Source organism: Dioscorea cayenensis, chromosome 6 (assembly GCF_009730915.1).
Source record: "Dioscorea cayenensis subsp. rotundata cultivar TDr96_F1 chromosome 6, TDr96_F1_v2_PseudoChromosome.rev07_lg8_w22 25.fasta, whole genome shotgun sequence".
Lineage (NCBI taxonomy): Eukaryota > Viridiplantae > Streptophyta > Magnoliopsida > Dioscoreales > Dioscoreaceae > Dioscorea > Dioscorea cayenensis.
Window position 1 is genome coordinate 20,154,373 of NC_052476.1, and position 13,057 is coordinate 20,167,429.

General features: G+C 32.3%; 4 protein-coding genes across 5 annotated transcripts; 2 read left to right on the forward strand and 2 right to left on the reverse strand.

Annotated features, from left to right (window-relative positions):
• The first annotated feature begins 318 nt into the window (after positions 1 to 318).
• LOC120263052 (GDSL esterase/lipase At2g23540-like) lies at positions 319 to 2,005 on the forward strand. The gene is made up of 5 exons (XM_039270972.1): positions 319 to 593; positions 834 to 964; positions 1,052 to 1,300; positions 1,398 to 1,653; positions 1,743 to 2,005. Exons 1-5 carry the CDS (start codon positions 341 to 343, stop codon positions 1,964 to 1,966), a joined length of 1,113 nt encoding a protein of 370 aa, XP_039126906.1. The 5' UTR covers positions 319 to 340; the 3' UTR covers positions 1,967 to 2,005.
• A 137-nt stretch (positions 2,006 to 2,142) lies between these two features.
• On the reverse strand, positions 2,143 to 3,241 carry LOC120263053 (cilia- and flagella-associated protein 251-like). Its single transcript, XM_039270973.1, has 2 exons — positions 2,311 to 3,241; positions 2,143 to 2,244 (listed from the first exon to the last, which is right to left on the reverse strand). Exons 1-2 carry the CDS (start codon positions 3,146 to 3,148, stop codon positions 2,159 to 2,161), a joined length of 924 nt encoding a protein of 307 aa, XP_039126907.1. The 5' UTR covers positions 3,149 to 3,241; the 3' UTR covers positions 2,143 to 2,158.
• Positions 3,242 to 4,057: 816 nt separating this feature from the next.
• On the forward strand, positions 4,058 to 7,953 carry LOC120263997 (E3 ubiquitin-protein ligase MIEL1-like). 2 transcript variants are annotated; one of them, XM_039271983.1, is made up of 12 exons: positions 4,058 to 4,176; positions 4,265 to 4,358; positions 4,545 to 4,583; positions 4,681 to 4,713; positions 4,806 to 4,883; positions 4,985 to 5,028; positions 5,126 to 5,166; positions 5,601 to 5,683; positions 5,758 to 5,849; positions 5,956 to 6,025; positions 7,307 to 7,345; positions 7,677 to 7,953. In XM_039271983.1, the coding sequence occupies exons 1-12, from the start codon at positions 4,124 to 4,126 to the stop codon at positions 7,797 to 7,799; spliced, it is 789 nt and encodes a 262-aa protein (XP_039127917.1). In that variant the 5' UTR covers positions 4,058 to 4,123; the 3' UTR covers positions 7,800 to 7,953. The 2 variants fall into 2 exon arrangements, with proteins under 2 accessions (XP_039127917.1, XP_039127918.1); XM_039271984.1 differs by having other exon boundaries at positions 4,265 to 4,316.
• A 132-nt stretch (positions 7,954 to 8,085) lies between these two features.
• On the reverse strand, positions 8,086 to 9,058 carry LOC120263998 (glutaredoxin-C1-like). Its single transcript, XM_039271985.1, has one exon. The coding sequence runs from the start codon at positions 8,720 to 8,722 to the stop codon at positions 8,417 to 8,419; it is 306 nt and encodes a 101-aa protein (XP_039127919.1). The 5' UTR covers positions 8,723 to 9,058; the 3' UTR covers positions 8,086 to 8,416.
• Between the last annotated feature and the right edge of the window lie 3,999 nt (positions 9,059 to 13,057).

Consider the following 13,057-nt stretch of genomic DNA (forward strand, 5'->3'; position numbering starts at 1 on the left):
ATCCTAGTAATGTTTATCCAACAATCCCACCTAAAACCACCTAAAACATTACCAACTTTAACATTTAAAAATAAAAAATAAAAATAAAAAAACAAAACAAAACATAAACTAGATTCATTAACTCTGACCACATTAGAATGACCCACAAGTCTTCCCTAGTGTTTTTCAAAAAAGCTAACCCACCCTTCCAACCAAGAAGAACAGCCCCATCTGTGATGTTATGGATGAACAACCTCTATGGAAACTCTTCAACATTAACTTGTTATTCATATATATATATATATATAAACTTTATAACATGATTGTTATCAAGTGTTTGTTCTAATAATACAAAGTTCAAATGGCAAGATTGATTTCTGTTTTGCTGTTTCTTTTCATGCTGCAACTATGTTCTATGTCTGTTTTGAGTTTAATTGAAGCTCCGGATTCGGCTTCTTTCGTGTTTGGAGACTCTCTTGTTGATGCAGGAAATAATAATTATCTTCAAACATTGTCGAAGGCCGATATTCCTCCGAATGGTATTGATTTTATTGCTTCCGGTGGGCAGCCTACCGGACGATTTACTAACGGCAGGACTATCGCCGACATTGTTGGTTTGTTCTCGGTCTTTGTTTGCTTCGATGTCAATATATATATTCAGTAATATTTTCTATCGAAAAAAACTTATGCTGATCAATAAACAATCATAAATGTAGCATGAATTAGAATAAAGATTACCTTGTTTTCGACTTTTAATTCAAAACAAGTATAACAAATTTATCATGTTTAGCATGGAACACACACCATTTTTTTTTTTTTTAATTCTCTACAAAAACAAATTGATTTACTTGCAGGTGAGCAATTAGGACAACCAAGCTTTGCATTGCCATTTTTAGCACCGAATACGACAGGGACGGCGATACTGAACGGAGTAAATTATGCATCCGGAGGAGGCGGAATCTTGAATGGAACAGGACAAATATTTGTATGATCATTTCGGTTTCAAGCCATCTCAGCTAATTTTATTTAATTTTGATGCTTTGATTCATGAAATATAAATTGTTTTTTACAGATTAATAGAATTGGAATGGAAGTCCAAGTCGATTTTTTCAACACCACTAGGAAACAATTGGACGAAATTCTCGGAGAATCAAAAGCCAAAGAGTTTCTGATGAAGAAATCTATTTTTTCTGTCACAATTGGATCGAATGATTTTCTGAATAATTATCTCTTTCCCTTGATTTCTGCAACTGTGAGACTCAACCAATCGCCGGATTCATTCATCGATGAAATGATTAACACTCTGAAAACCCAACTCACTGTAATTTCTTCTTTGTATTTTTCTGATACATTCTCTATCTCTATACAAGCAGATATAATTCATCGAATTTTGCTGAATTTATGTTCCGATTATGCAGAGACTCTACACTCTTGATGCTCGAAAGTTTGTTGTAGGCAACGTCGGGCCTCTTGGATGCATTCCTTATCAGAAATCGATCAATCGTGTCAGTCCTAATGAGTGTGTCACACTAGCAAACCAATTAGCAATGCAATACAATACTCAATTGCGCACAATGTTAGCTGATCTTAATAAGAACCTACCCGGAGCTAGATTTCTTCTAGCAAATGTCTATGATCTAGTCTTGGAACTCATCACAAACTATAATTCTTACGGTAAGGATGCTCGATTTCCTTTTATGTTTTTCTGAATTTGATGACAGAAATTTAACTGGTTCGGGGAATCTACTACTATTTTGTTGCAGGATTTAGCACTGCAAGTGTGGCTTGTTGCGGAAATGGAGGCCAATATGCTGGAATTATTCCTTGTGGACCGACATCGAGCATGTGCGATGACAGATCTGCTCATGTGTTCTGGGATCCGTATCATCCGAGTGAAGCTGCTAATCTTGTTATCGCCAAGTATCTTGTAAACGGAAGCACAAAGTACATTTCTCCGATAAATCTTCTACAACTTAAAGCCCTTTAGAAAAAACTTTGATGAAGTAGAGAAATTCAGCATTCTTCTTTTCTGTTTGTTTGTAAGTGCTTGAGTTTTGTTTAATATAAACAATTACTAATGTTTGCTTATAAATTGTTTAGAAATCGATAATTCAGAATAGAACTTAAACTGACAATTGCACAACCTTTCATAATAACAAGCAACACACAAACTACTGATTCATTCATGAGTAATTGTCTCTGATTTTAATTCATCGGTGGATATCTTCATTTGCATCTCCCCTGAATCATCAGCACTTGTTTTCCCTACAAATCGCGAAGAAAAATTATAAGTGCCTCTATTAGTAATTATTCAAATTAACATATGCTTACCATCCTCTTCTTTCTGAGAAATTTCCCCTTTCTCGTCTTTCGTGGAAACTTGTTTGCCTTCCTCGTCACTCTCTCCTTTCAAAGTCTCTTCTCCGGGAACACCACCACCGCCATTTTCCTCTTTTCTCTCTTCAATCTTCTCAACCTTTGAATTAAAAGCTTCTTCGCCTTTCAAAGACTCTTCTCTGACAACACCACCACCACTATTCTCCTCTTTGGTCTCTTCAATCGTCTCAACCTCGGAGACTTGTTCACCTTTCTCACTGGTCTCATCCTTCAAACACTCTTCTCCTATTAAAACATCACTGCCACAATTCTCCTCTTTGCTCTCTTCAATCTTCTCAACCTCGGAGATTTGTTCGCCTTTCTCATCAGTCTCATCTTTCAAAGACTCATCTCCAGTGACAACATCACCACCGCCAATATTCTCCTCTTTGCTCTCTTCAATCTTCTTAACCTCGAAAACTTGTTCACCTTTCTCATCACTCTCACCTTTCAAAAACTCATCTCCGCCACCAAGACCGACAACACTACTCTCCTCTTTACTCTCTTCAATCTTTTTGCCCTCCTTCCCGACCTCTCTTTCCGTCAAACTATACTCCAACCTTTTCTCCGGCAACTCCTTTATCTCCTTCTTCCCCTCCTCAACAATCTCCACCATCACTGGAATTTTCTCCGTTTTCTCATTAACTTGTTTAGCCTCTAACTTCTCAAACGTTGTCGAAAACTCTTGGCTTTCTTGGCTCTTAGGATCATCGGTTTTCTTCGTTAGGATTCTCCGATAACTCACCGTGTTTCCGGCCACCGCCGCCGCATCTTTAGACCCTCCACACCCCATCTAGAGAAACAGAGAAAGAAGAAAAAGAAGATGATAATGAAGAGGATGAAGCAGAAGCATTGTTGGTTATATTTGGTTTTGTTTGGAAGGGTGTGAAAGGGAAGGCGGGAAATGGGAGGCCGGCAGTTACAACGGTTATATAAACTGTAACTAATTTTGTCGTTTTCTGTTCGGCAGGGGAAGAGAGTTTGATACTATCTATGTATTCCATTGGGCATTGCTCTTGCTTCATTGGGTGGTTTCTTTTTTTAATTATTATTATTATTATTTTTTTATTTTAGACTCATTAACAAGCCGGCCTTCATAATAGAATATTATTATTATTTTATATATTGGAGTGATTTACTAAAAAAAATATTGATGTTGTAATGTTCTTATGATTTTGTACTTGGTTGTCTTGATCATTGATTATATATATTTATATATAAAGTTATCTTAACATATTTGTACATTCATTTTTCATGAGTTGAGATTTAAATTTATATTTTGTGATATAAACATAAATACTTAAAAAAAAACTTAACTCTAAATTATAAATTATTATTATTTTTTAACAAATACGGTAAGTGCTATTAAATGTGTATACATATGTCAGGAATTGAATATACAGCCCATAATGCTTCATCAGGTGATATAAAATTTAGGTTGCAATCCCGAACTTTTGCAATGGGCCCAATATCAATGGGCTATAAATCGTTGTGTGATTAATTATTATAAATTAATTTTAACTGAGCTTTTTTTAAAAAAAAATTAAAAGGTTTTTTTTCGTATTTTAAAAGGACTATAGCATATTGGATTTATACGCTACCGGATCTGAAAGAGTTGAATCCGAATCCGACTAAAATCATATCGGATCGAATTCGGGCACGATTAGATCCGAGTCTTTAGGGTTTTGTTCGTTGGCTACGTTTCCTCGTCTTCTCCCGCGCTTTGAAAGTCCTGATTGGTTCTCGCGCTCTCGTTCGATCTCCATCGATGGCGAACTCCGGCGTGGAGTTTCCCAAAGATTTCGGGAAGTTGGAGTTCGGGTATGGTGTTTTATCTTCTTAATTTTGTCGAATTTCTTGTTGATTTTGTTGTTTTTGATGATTTTTTTGGAGTTTTTTTTGTGATTAGATGCCTACATTACAAACGGAGGTGCAAGATCCGGGCGCCGTGCTGCGGCGAGGTATTTACCTGCCGCCATTGCCACAATGAAGCTACCTCCTCTGTACTCCCCCTCCCTTTCACCCTTTTTCTACTTCTTCTGTTGTGGATAATTGTTTCGAGATTTAATTGATGCTCGGTTGTTTGTTTGATTTTGTTATTATGTATTTTGTATGAAAGTTTTCGTTTTTACAAACATTTGTTTTTGTTTTTTGATTTCTAATGTTGTTTTGTTGCTTCATTGTTTCAGCATGATCGGCATGAGATCCAGAGGCATGACGTTGAAAGAGTGGGTTTTGGATTTGTTATTAGTTTCTTAGTATTGTGTGCGTGTGTGTGTGAGTGTGGTTTCTTGGTTGTGAAGAGTTTGATTTGTGTTTCTTCAGGTTATTTGTGCGGTTTGCAAAACTGAGCAGCCTGTGAGTATTATTCTGTGTGCTATCCCTTGGTGTTCTTTTTTATGCTTTTTTTTTTTTCTTGCCTGATTATTATCATTAAAATCCATTTGAAGGCCGTGCAAGTGTGTTCAAGCTGTGGGGTTAACATGGGAGAATACTTCTGCTCAATTTGCAAGTTTTATGATGATGATGTGAGCTACCTTATGCTTGTGTCATGGATTTGGAGTTTTTTTTTTTTTATTGATAATTCTTTTGTTTAAAACTCCAAGCTGTTCGTTGCTTCTTGTTGCAGATAACGAAAGGACAGTACCATTGTGATGATTGTGGTATTTGCAGGTCAGCAGATGCATTTTTAATTTCAGACCCTCGTGGTTTTTTCTGTTTTGGTTGTCATTAATTTGTAGACTTACATGATTTGCTTAAAATAAACCAGGGTTGGTGGCAAAGACAAGTTCTTTCACTGTCGGACATGTGGTGAGTTCCTTTTCCTGATTGCATTGTGATAGAAAAGACTTGTTGACTTTTCTGAAATCCACCATGTTGGTTGTTTGGGTGAACTATTGAGAATGTTCAAAGAGGGATTTTGACTAGTGCATTTTTCTTGTGTGGGTCGTTGACGTTGCCCTATATTCAATTACTTGCACTGGTGACTTTTAGTAGTATAGCCCAAACAGTAGTACCAATTCTTATTTACAGACTGCTTTGACACTAGATTTGAATTTTCTGTCTTACATCACTTTGAATGAGTATGCTAGAAACTGACAATGGCATTCTCATATCTGATCTGTCCTTATTCGTTTCTTAATTTTTTTTTTTAAATACATGTCGGGCTGTGTGTGCAAGCTTCTAGAACAGTGCTATCAAATGGCTTATGTTTGTCCATGATGAACTTCTTGATGCATGCTCAGGATCGTGCTACTCAACCCAGTTGCTAGACAACCACTCATGTGTGGAGAACTCAATGAAGCAGCAGTGCCCTATATGTTGTGAGGTTGGTGTTTTTACAAAATATTTAGTTGCTTTCACAATTTAAAGTATGTAATGATAATGCTATCTGCATTGCAGTATCTGTTTGATTCTTTGAAAGGGACTCACATCATGGTTTGTGGGCACACAATACACGCTGACTGTTTCAAGGAGCTGTTGAACCATAACAAGTAATTGTTCATACGAATTGTCATTACGGCTTATTCTCGGGAAATTTTCTATTCTTTAACCTTTGTGGATTGGAGTCATGATCTTTAATTTGACCTTTTTCTCTAGATACACATGTCCAATATGTTCCAAGTCAGCGATTGACATGTCAGAAAATTGGAGGCTATTAGATCTGGAGGTCAGAAGATAATCACCTTACATCTTTTTTCAGCCTTACTATAAGTTGCACATAATCATGCTAAGCTTTGAGCTGTTTAATGTCAGCAAACTATATTGCCAGTTTTCAGTTAGACAAGATGAGAATTTTATTTTTGTTCCCATCTAATTCATATGGTTTCTTCTGCAAAATGATGCAAAAAATGGTTTTACTGTCTGTTTTTTTTCGGTCAAATCAGAATCAGTAGAAAAGCTGGTTTTCTATGGGCCAAACCTTCTCATTATAATATACATGAGAAGAAAGGAATACAAAATGTTATTTTTGCTTCATGAGATAGTGCAAAGTGAATTCCATGCTACTGGCTTATACCAACAATAGAACTATTGACCATAAGTGCTAATTCCTTTATTATCCACTCAAGGAATTTAGTTTGAGTACTTTGGAGTTGGCAACTAATAAGGACCCTAAACTCAACTATATTTTAATTGTATCGATGAGATTATAATCATTATATTACATTTGTTCTCTCTGAGGATAGATATCAATGACATTAAATCATAAGATCCGGTGCTTGATTTCCCCCTGACATGTTTTTCATGTTTTTCAAACAACCTAATGTGGACATTTCTATTCTTGGAGATGAAAGCAGAGAGACTCCAGTTCCTCATTGATGATGCTAATCCAATTTCAATAATAGAAATGTTGTTGTCTTCCACTTGCTTCAAATGACATTCATTTTGTTATACACACACGTCACAAGTACAAATAATAAAGTCAGGAGTTATTGACCTTTGCATGTAGACTTGTATAGTGAGCTTCTTTAATTATGAAATAATATGTAAAACATAGTCTTGTTATTCTAAGAACTCTGAGTCTCTGATTCCTATAATTTTAAGAGAAGGCATAAAAAGTTAGATCATCTATACTTAAGGAAAATATAAACAAATTACATCATAACTAAGAGAATCATGCTATTAGTTTTTCCTTTCAGCTGATGTGCATATACACCAAAGAATCTCAGCTAATGTACAAGAAACATTGGTTTGCCTGAAGATTTTGATGTGAAAAATACTATAGTTTGTCCTGAGACAAACATTGTTCATTAAGAGTATTATATATTGTGGAAATGATACAGTTTAATTTAGCACAGATGTGTTTCATTTTATTTATTGTAAACACTCGTAATCTTCTTCCTATCTGTGTATTCTTGTTGCTCCATTGCTTCCTGATTCTGATCTTGTTTCAGTAACTTTTTAACTGACCAACATCTGATTGCTATAAATTGCGCTTTTATTTATTCAGGTAGAAGCAACAGTTATGCCTGAAGTTTTCCGGAACAAGGTATGTCCTTAATCCTCTCAAAGTAATACTTGCATGTAGTCCATTTAACTAGTCATCTCTCAAAGTCAGAATTGCTATAAGACTGACCTTCAAATTATTATACTGTACTCTATAAAGTGCATTTGTACCTTGTGCACATGTTCAATGGGATTTTAATGCTGTTAAACTTTTCATGGGAGAAATTATTTGATGAGCTCTTTTAGAATCTGTTTTGGTTTGGATGCTTGTTTGTTTCGACATTTGTACCTAATGATTATACCAGGGCTAATTTCAAACTTAGCATACTTGTTTCGACTTCTAGTTCACCTCATATGCGATGTACCCTTCGCAGGTTTGGATCCTCTGCAATGATTGCAACAGCACATCCGAAGTCGTCTTCCACATCATCGGCCATAAATGCAGCCGTTGTGGATCGTACAACACTCGCAACACTGCCAAACCCTCACTGCCATGATAACTGCTCGATCTTTTTTTCAAGGAAGAAAAAAAAAAGGTTTCAATACGTTCTCGGCGTAGCTGAAGTCAATCACAGTCTCTTATTTCTGAAAGAAAGGGGAGAATTCTTAACCTATTCTCAATTACTAGTGAAATTTATATTCTTGCATTCATTCGCTATATACATCATGCAAAAATAATTTACTTCATGGTATATTATTATGTGTTTTGATTGATAAAAATTTCGGAAGATCGAAAAACTAACCGCAATTTTTTTACTCTGTTATTTTCTTCAATACAAAGATCTCTAGCACATTGTACAGCATCTGAAGTACATGTTTGTTAAACAACATTTTAAAGATATTCCCATTCTGGATTTGTGATGAGGATTGATTTCACTTTTTATTAGCATTTGGATTTGAAGGAATACAGAGAACAATATAAAGTAGAACTTATTCCTCCCTGTTTCCCTCCTTTTTCCCTCTTCCTCTCATTTCACACAAAATATCTCAACCCTTTTATTTCTTCCTCTCATACATATACATGCATTATTTGTTAGTTACCTAATACATTGCACACACATGAAAAATGATGCGTGACATTTATTTCGATATCGAACTTAATTATTATAATTAATCAAACCCATAAAGCACCGGCCGCTTTTAGCAATGGCACTAATTTACCTCCGAGATGAAGTGTCATCACTTCATCGGTTGCGCCAATGAGATCTCCGCCGATGAAGACGGCTGGAACCTTCCGGCCGATGAGCTGGGCTAGAACCACTTCCATCTCTCGTCCCTTAGGATCTTTGTCGAGCTCATAGACCGTGACATTTACACCGAGGTCGGAGAAGAGTGTCTCAACAGTGTAACACATGCAACATGAACTCTTACTGAATATAACTACTGGTTTTTGAGATGCTAAGTTCTTCATTCTTTCCATTTGTGAAATGTGAGAAGTGTTAAAGCAAACACAAGAAGAGTTGCTGGTTTGGTGAACTAAAGAAGCTCAAGCATCACTTATTTATACATGCAAGTATAAAGCAAAAGGACATTTTTGTTTTAGATTTTAATTGGTTTGATTCCAAATAGTCCCATATCATTGTGTTGATAGCGAATGCCTATGACTTGAGGGACTTTTTTTTTGTCCAAATATACCCCTGGAATATCTCATCTATGTACATATATACCCCTTCAAGATTACTATGCATGCATGTAAGAATTTGGGCTTCATAGGGGTATGCATGTAATTATGAAGTTTACAAGGGTATATCTGAAAGGAAAGTATGAAAATTTTGTTTTATTTTGACATTTTTGTTTAGAAAAATTATTTGATTTGATTCCAAATTTCGCCATCTGTGTGATGAAAGTGATGCATATGACTTGAGGGTCATTTTGTCCAAATATATTCCTGGATTATCTGATCTATTTACTTATATACCCCTACAAACTTGCTACATATGCATGCAAGAATTTTGGCTTTAGAGGGGCATGCATGTGATTATAAAATTTACAATGGTTTATCTGAAAAAAAAAAAGTATAAATTTTATGTATCATAGAAAAATGCATATTTTCAAATTGTTTCTATTATGTTTTTTATTTTAGTTTAAAGGGGGAAAAAATAGTATTGAAGTAACAAAATTGGAAAAAAAAAATTCTCTATCCAATCTTGGTGTGTTTGGATAAGATATGAATCCCCCTTTACTTCACATTTACACAAATAAATAAATACATAAATAAAGATATAAATATTTTTTTATGTGCTTCACTTGCAGGAAAAAGTTGCAAGTGGGAGTGAAAGCATTTGGATAGCTCTAGAGCTAGATAAAACTTTATATTTTTATTTTTTTTGTAATATAAAAAAAAATGTTACTAAAATGGCATATGATACTCTCTGAAAATGACCATTATCTAGAGTAAATTTAAATAAACAAAAAAAAAGAAAAGAAAATATATCAAATATATTTTTAAGATAATAAGTTTCCCATTCTTAAAATTGTTTCTTTGTCTAAACCATTCCTTTTATATAAATTAAAAAAAACTTTTAATATAATCTAATTAAATATTATTTTTTTTTTACAAACCTTATATATATCAAGAACATATTCATAGACTGGGAATTAATCATTCAATTCAATACGCATGCCCTCACTTGACCAAGTTTAAACAATAAACTTACATCTATAATCAGAGACATGTTACCATCAATTAAATATTAAAATTCAGCCATAAATAACTTTTTAATTAAGTACATTTATTTAAAAATCTATTACTATTATTTAAAAAAATAATCTTATTTTTAATATGACACATGGATAATATGCTGTGCAAGATGGTTGGTGAGAGTATAAAATGGTTTCTTATAAAAAGAATTAAATTTTACAAAAAGGAATATATAGATATAGATATGTATATATATATATATATATATTGAATGGGAAACAGATAATTATTCTTGTGGAGAGGGATAGTGAGAAAGAAAAGATGAAGAAAGAAGAGGACATGGTACGGACTGATTGAATCCATTGAGTGAGAGAATCAATATCTATTTGCACCTTATCTTGGTTTCTTGTTTTCATTATTGGGTGCAAACTGCATACTTTCCCATCTCTCACTCTCAACTCATAAGATACTCTTATTTCAATATACAATAAAATAATATTATTATTTATTTAAAAAATATGAATAAAAAATTAATTAATTTTTATTTCATTGTGTTTTTTTAATTTTATGACTGATCGGTTTTTTAAGAGTCACAGATTTTAACCAAGATCAAAATAAGATATTCTATAATGAGTTATTTTTAAAACAATACTTATTAGCAGTAGTTTTATGTGTGTAGTTTGCCACTATATTTTTTACATATATCATGGAAATGATTTATTTAATAAAGATAATATGGATATAACGGGAAAGATGCTATATATATATATTAACAAGTGTCACAAATTTACTAAAAACTACATTGTTAGAACTACACTTAAAGCGTCATTTTTTTTACCTATATAAAAAATTTAAATTTAAAATCACTTATTTATACTATTTAAAAATTTAAACTTTAAAATCACTTATTTATGCAATCTAAAACTATTCACTTGCATTGATTTTGGTGGTTATTTATGTTATTGTATTGATGTTTTATAGAATTTAAGTTTTTTTTTTTGTAATAGGTGACAAGTGCCCTAGTTAAGGGTTTGTTAATGGAATAGATATGCTATGATGGCTTATAGACTCCCTAAGAACTTATTAACTCAGTTATGATCCATATGGAGCAATGAAAGTTTGCCATGCACACTCTTAAAAATTTGCAGGAATTATATCGAGCTAATAAGTCCGTCTTTACTATGCAACCTTATGGAGGAGGGATATAATTCCTCTCTATAGAGTACCCATCCGAGACCTATTTGAATAGTAGTGTAAAACAATATTTAAGCTGAAGAACAGTACTGCGATAGTATGTGGGTGTATAATTTTAACTTTACACTTGCTCACACACTATCATCTGATAAGCCACTGCACTAAACAGTGATTATCTATGTTAAAATTATCAACGATAGCGGTTTATAATAAAATGTAACATATAAGATATTATCACTTATATGGTGACTTAAATATACCATTTCGGATTGGAATAACACCAATTTGTGAAGTTGCATCTTTTTATTTATTTAATTATTTGTTTGTTTATTTATTTATCTATTATTTGTGGTTATATGTGATGCTGGTAGCCGACTTTGCATCTCTCCATATTTTAATCAATTAATTGATTGAAAAGTTGACATTCCATTTCCACTCATTTTTATTGTTCATGAATTTGTGGTTCTTTTTTTTTTCCTTTTGTTTTTCACATTAAAAAAATGAATCGTGTTATGTTCATTATAAAGTCTCAATAAATAAATGAATAAATAAATAAATAATTACATTTTACTATTAGTTATTCAGCTAAAAATTTATTATTTATTTATATTATTTTATTCCACCTATTTATAACTTTTTATTATGCAAAAATTAGTCTATGATATATATGTGTTTGTGTGTATGCGCCCGCATAAACACATATATGCTTGTGAAAGCTATATTTTTATAATATTTGGTTTATAATCATATTTTCACTTAGTATATTCTATCGCTTTTATTTATTCATAATTAAATTAATCTTATGTTTTTTTCAAAGAGGTTTCCCCTCCCTTTTAATTTTAATGGTTTTGTCTATCTTTTTCGTATGTGTTAACTATATCTTGTGGTTTAACTTTTAGTAGTTTTAGTTTTAGTATTATTATTAGTTTCTTCTCTTGATATATTTTGAATGGTTTATCTGTTATTATTTCAAAAACCACATATAAAATACTTTATAAATCCAATACATTGAAAGAGCTTGTAAAGGAGACCTTACTTCAATTAATTAATTCCCACTAGCATGAGATTGAGATTGAGATTTAAGATTGACTTTGGGTAAAAAAATGAATTGAGAAATAAATAAAGACGATATCTAAATATTGTAGTTAAATAAAAATTATAAAAATCTGTTAATTGTTGTATTTTAATAGAAAAACATAGGCCTATCCTAATTATATTAAAAAGACTACAATAAAAAAATATTTGTAAATTAATTATATTGTAAAACTATGCATTAAATCTCTTAAAATAGATTGAAATCATATAAAAAAATATTCAGTGATACCAATATTTTCAACAGAGAATACAATGCCATTTAAATCACTTATTTTGCCACGTTTTTATTTCCTTATTGACTTGATAATTATTTATGATCATGCACATGATCTCATGAATATTATTCTACATTTAAAGAGAGAGAGATAAAGAGAGGAATATATAAAATAAAGGCTATCTAGCTTCTTTTGATTTTTAAGCATAGTGCCATAAACATAAGTTTAACATGTTAAATGTTAAATATGAACATATAAATATTTAATTGAGATCATAAAACCAGTTTCATAACTTTAACTAAAATATCTTGACTTCATTGCCATTTTGCATGTGTGAGCATCTTATTAGATTTTCTCATCAATATTATATGTTGAAAAAGAAGAATATTGAATAAAGGCTATTGTCTTTTTTGTTTTTAAAATTTAACCAAACGTTTATCATGTCTATTTATTTAATATATGAATATAAGTTGTATATTTAATTGTAACATTGGTTTTAAAACTTAATAGAAAAAATTAACCTTCAGTCAAACTCAAAACTATATGTAACTCTGGTAGATAAATTCTTTCTTTTATTAAATAAAATTACACAATTATTTTAGAATAAAAA